This window comes from Astatotilapia calliptera, chromosome 23 (assembly GCF_964374335.1).
Source record: "Astatotilapia calliptera chromosome 23, fAstCal68.1, whole genome shotgun sequence".
Classification (NCBI taxonomy): domain Eukaryota; kingdom Metazoa; phylum Chordata; class Actinopteri; order Cichliformes; family Cichlidae; genus Astatotilapia; species Astatotilapia calliptera.
This window is the reverse complement of record NC_137443.1, coordinates 18115342-18120000: the sequence shown is the minus strand read 5'-3', so window position 1 is coordinate 18120000 and position 4659 is coordinate 18115342. Positions and strand designations below refer to the sequence as shown.

At 48.6% G+C, this 4659-nt stretch overlaps 1 protein-coding gene across 1 annotated transcript in view; it reads right to left on the bottom strand.

Moving 5' to 3' along the window:
* Positions 1-2928, bottom strand: part of LOC113006779 (uncharacterized) — a 39289-nt gene extending 36361 nt beyond the window's left edge. The window contains exons 1-2 of the mRNA XM_080297131.1: positions 2917-2928; positions 914-2365 (exon numbers count right to left, since the gene is read on the bottom strand). Of these exons, the coding sequence (XP_080153257.1) occupies positions 914-2365; positions 2917-2928 (1464 nt within the window). The remainder of the gene's footprint in view (positions 1-913; positions 2366-2916) is intronic.
* Between the last annotated feature and the right edge of the window lie 1731 nt (positions 2929-4659).

Below are 4659 nucleotides of genomic sequence, written 5' to 3'. Positions count from 1 at the left end.
TGACAGGTCCTGCGTGATGTGAACTCCGAGGTATTTGAAGCTGTCCACTCTCTCCACTGGGCACTCGTTGATGACAGGGGTCTGGTAGTTCCTCTCCTGCTTAGTGCTGAAGTCCACTATCAGCTCCTTTGTCTTACTGACGTTTAGAAGGAGGTTGTTCCTCTGGCACCAGTTCTCCAGATTCCTAATCTCCTTCAGGTAGGCCGTCTCATTGTTATCAGAGATCAGGCCCACCACGACGGTGTCGTCAGCAAACTTGATGATGGTGGTGGAGCTGGTAGTGGCCACACAGTCATATGTGTACAAAGAGTACAGCAGGGGGCTCAGAACACACCCCTGGGGGGCTCCAGTGCTGAGAGTGGTGGAGGCTGAGACATGTCCGCCCATCCTTACTGCCTGTGGTCTGCCAGTTAGGAAGTTGGAGATCCACAGACACATAGATGAGCTGAGTCCCAGATGCTCCAGCTTGGTGGTGAGTGTGGAGGGAATTATGGTGTTAAATGCAGAGCTGTAGTCTATGAAGAGCATTTTAACATAATTCCCCTTTCTAGTGTCCAAGTGAGTGAGTGATGTGTGGAGGAGATGAGAGATGGCATCGTCTGTGGAACGATTTGGACAGTAAGCAAACTGTAGTGGGTCCAGTGTGTCTGGTAGTGAAGAAATGATGAAGTCTCTGACCAGGCGTTCAAAGCACTTCATCACTACTGAGGTGAGGGCTACAGGGCGATAGTCATTAAGAGAAGCAGGGTGGGGTTTCTTCGGGACAGGAACAATGATGGACTCTTTGAAGCATGTGGGGATCACCGACTGAGATAGAGAGATGTTGAATATCTCAGTGAACACAGGAGCTAGCTGGTATGCGCAGTCTCTTAGGATACGACCTGGGAATGCCGTCTGGTCCTGCTGCTTTCCTGGTGTTCACTCTCTTGAAGGTTCTCCTTACTTCATGCTCGGAGATGACGAGCACGTTTCCGGTGCTGGCAGTATCTTCCTGTCTGCAGCCGTTAGCGCCGCTAGCACTAGCATTGTTGGAGACCTTAGCTGCAGCCTCGAAGCAAGCATAGAAAGTGTTCAGCTCGTCTGCCAGAGTCACGGCCGCGTTCGTCATACCGGTTGTTGGTGCTTTATAGTCCGTTATTGTCCTTAGTCCCCGCCACAGGCTCCTAGAGTCACTCTGTTGGAGTTGTGACTCTAGTTTCCTCCCGTAGCGCTGCTTCGCCTCTTTCACCGCCCTCCGCACGTTATATGACGCGGCTTTGTACGGGTCCATGTCCCCCGTCATGAGTCCCGTGTTGTAGGCAGCGGTGCGGGATCTCAGAGCGTCGCGGATGGTTTTATCCACCCACGGCTTCTGGTTGGGAAACGTTGTGATAGTCTTTGTCTCCACGGTATCATCCGCTAGTTTCCCGATGAATCCCACAACCGCTTCCGTAAACACGTTGACATCATCATCGGAGCTGTTTCTGAACATGCCCCAGTCTGCGTCATCGAGTGCGTCCTGTAACGCGGCCACTGATTGATCCGTCCAGCGCGCGACCTTCCTCTGAACCGGAACTTCCTGTTTCAGCCTTTGTTTGTATTTTGGGATGAGGAAGATGGCGGCGTGATCAGATTTGCCAAAAGGAGGGCGGGATTGTGCCTTGTAGCCGTCCTTGACCGTAGTGTAGCAGTGGTCCAGTGTCCTTTCACCTCTGGTGGGGCAGGAGATGTGTTGATAAAAGTTCGGCGCTGCGCGTTTGAGGTTCGCGCTATTAAAGTCCCCCGTCACAATAAGCGCAGCGTCCCGGTGTTGTGTCTGGTGCTGTGTGAGTGCCTCATGCAGCTCGCATAAGGCGGTGACCGTGTCCGCTTGTGGTGGAATATAAACGGCACTTATAATGACCGATGTAAATTCCCGAGGTAGATAAAAAGGACGACACATGATGGACAGTAGTTCCAGATTTGGTGTGCAGGAGCGTGTGAGAGGAACAACGTTCGCACTGTTGCACCAGTTGTTGTTCACCATTAAACACACGCCGCCTCCCCTTGACTTCCCCGAGTCCCGTGTCCTGTCCATGCGGTGAACCGAGAAGAACTCGGCCGGCTGGATGGCGTGGTCCGGCACCGCTGGGTTCAGCCATGTCTCGGTGAAGCAGAGGAGATTGCAGTCCCGAATGTCTCTCTGGAACTTTACCCTGGCCCTGAGGTCGTCAAGCTTGTTCTCCAGTGACTGGACGTTGGCGAGCAGGATGCTAGGCAGAGGTGTGCGGTGTGCACGAGCTCTCAGTCTGTTCCTGACGCCGGCTCGCTTCCCTCTAGGCTGCCGCCGCTTCCCTTTGTTCTCCCTCAAGATCTCACTCGGCCAGCTCGGATCCGGAGTTAAAAACTTCGAATTGTGAGTACATTGTAAACCAATAGAAACAAGAGTGTCACTGTCATACCTAATGTACCCAATGGTGGTGATTTTGCCGATTTAGAAACGCTGAAAACTAACTTAAAAAACAAAGACAAAGAAAAAGTGGTCGGAGCAGTCGTGACCGCAGCCGACCTCACCGGTAGCCCGACTGGAAAAATCGCTAGCCCCAGGACGTCGGGCTAATGGCTGTCTAAATGACTCGGGTAAAGTTTGTAGCATGCGTGCTTGTTGTTTTTGTCTGCTTCCACTTGTCTTTGTACTAGGATGATGTCGGTGTAAATGTGCAGTCATATTTGTTGTGTTCCCACTAGTGCTGTCAGCGTAAATCTCGTTGAAATGACGTTAACGCCACAACACGGCAAATCTCCCTTAACGAGCTACCGCGGATGGCCTGTGGATGGGGCTGGACGGCCAACACGTTAACGAGCTAACTGCGCTAACACACTAGCTCCCACCCATGTAATTGAGCATTGCGTGGCACATCCAACATACTGTTTTACTTTAGTCCATGACGTGCTTACCTTCAGAGTCATAGTCACATGAAAACCAAAATAGTTCCAAACGCCAGATCTGAATGAGGGTGGGGCAGGTTCAATTTGCCATGTTGCAAGGAGAGCTTAACTTCTGTCTCGCTAGCTTGCCCTGCGCTCAGTGAATCTGCGTTCGACTACTCCGCCTAGGCTGCACTGTCGAGCGCAGATTCACTGAGCGCTTAACACAGACAGCATCGTCAGAAGGAAAGTTGATCAAATAAATTAAAAATTTATTTTGTATTGTTCGATACATATGCATACAGAACCGAAAGCACTGTATCGAACGGTTCAATATCGATACGAGTATCGTTGCACCCCTAATAAATATATATATATATATATATATATATATATATATATATATACACATACACACACACACACACATATGTGTGTGTGTGTGTGTATATACACATGACAGACAACTCAGCCTCTTACTAAAAAGATTGGTTTGTAAACCATAGCACTGGTGGAATACAATGCTTGCAAAGAGATAACTATGGGATTTGAGTCACCATTTTTCTAGTGGGTCACAATAAATGTGAATATAGATTGGATTAACTCTCTGTATTATATTCAACAGCGTTTCCTGAATAATACCAGAGATACAGAAAAAGGGACTCTGAACAGCTGCATGCTGCATCACTCATGATTTGGCAGAATAGAATGGCACTGGACATTTTGCTAGCTGAGAAAGGGGGTGTTTGCAGAATGTTTGGTAGCAGCTGTTGCACATTCATCCCAAACAACACCTCTCCAGATGGCTCTGTGACACGTTGGCAGAAGAACTAGCTGAAATTCTGGGATCAATGATCCATTTAAGGACTTCCAAGACCAATGGTTTTGAAAGTAGAATGGTCTAATCTCTTCTCTCTTAGTATCTATTGCAGTTGCAGCCGCCTTGCTGATGCTGTGTGGCTGCTGCCACATTCCATTTATTTGAGCACCAATTTCCCGACTAATTGACACGGCGCTTACCAAGACCAATTACATGAATGACCAACTCTGTCTGGCTGATGAAGATGTCTCATATGACATCTCAGCATATGCTGGATTGTAACGTGTTGAAAACTGATAAGGATAAGGAGATACATGGACTTAATTAATCATAAATAAACACAGCATTGCTTTTATTGAAAAACGCTAAAAGAGTTAAGTTGTTTGAGTCTGTTGTGTTATATCACATATGATGAACCAGCTAAACATAGCACATACCTGTCGCCATGACATTCTCTCCCACTATTAACTCTATCCTAAACATGTCGTCATATGGCGAAGGAATTCCTGGTGTTGGGTCACTAGGAGGAGAGGGTAACTGCATAAAGAGTGACAGACAGACTTCCCCAATTTGAGGTTCCTGAATAGACTCTGTGCATTCTGTGACTCCTTTTTGATAAAAATGGTAAATGGTAAATGGCATTTGTATAGCGCTTTTCTAGTCCCTAAGGACCCCAAAGCGCTTCACACTACATTCAGTCATTGACCCATTCACACACACATTCACACACTGGCGATGGCAAGCTACATTGTAGCCACAGCTGCCCTGGGGCATACTGACAGAGGCGAGGCTGCCGGACACTGGCGCCACCGGGCCCTCTGACCACCACCAGTAGGCAAACATGGGGTTAGTATCTTCCCCAAGGATATTTGAAATGCAGCCAGGAGGCAGCCTGAGATCGAACCACCGACCTTCTGATTAGTGGCTGACCTGCTCTGCCACCTGAGCTACAG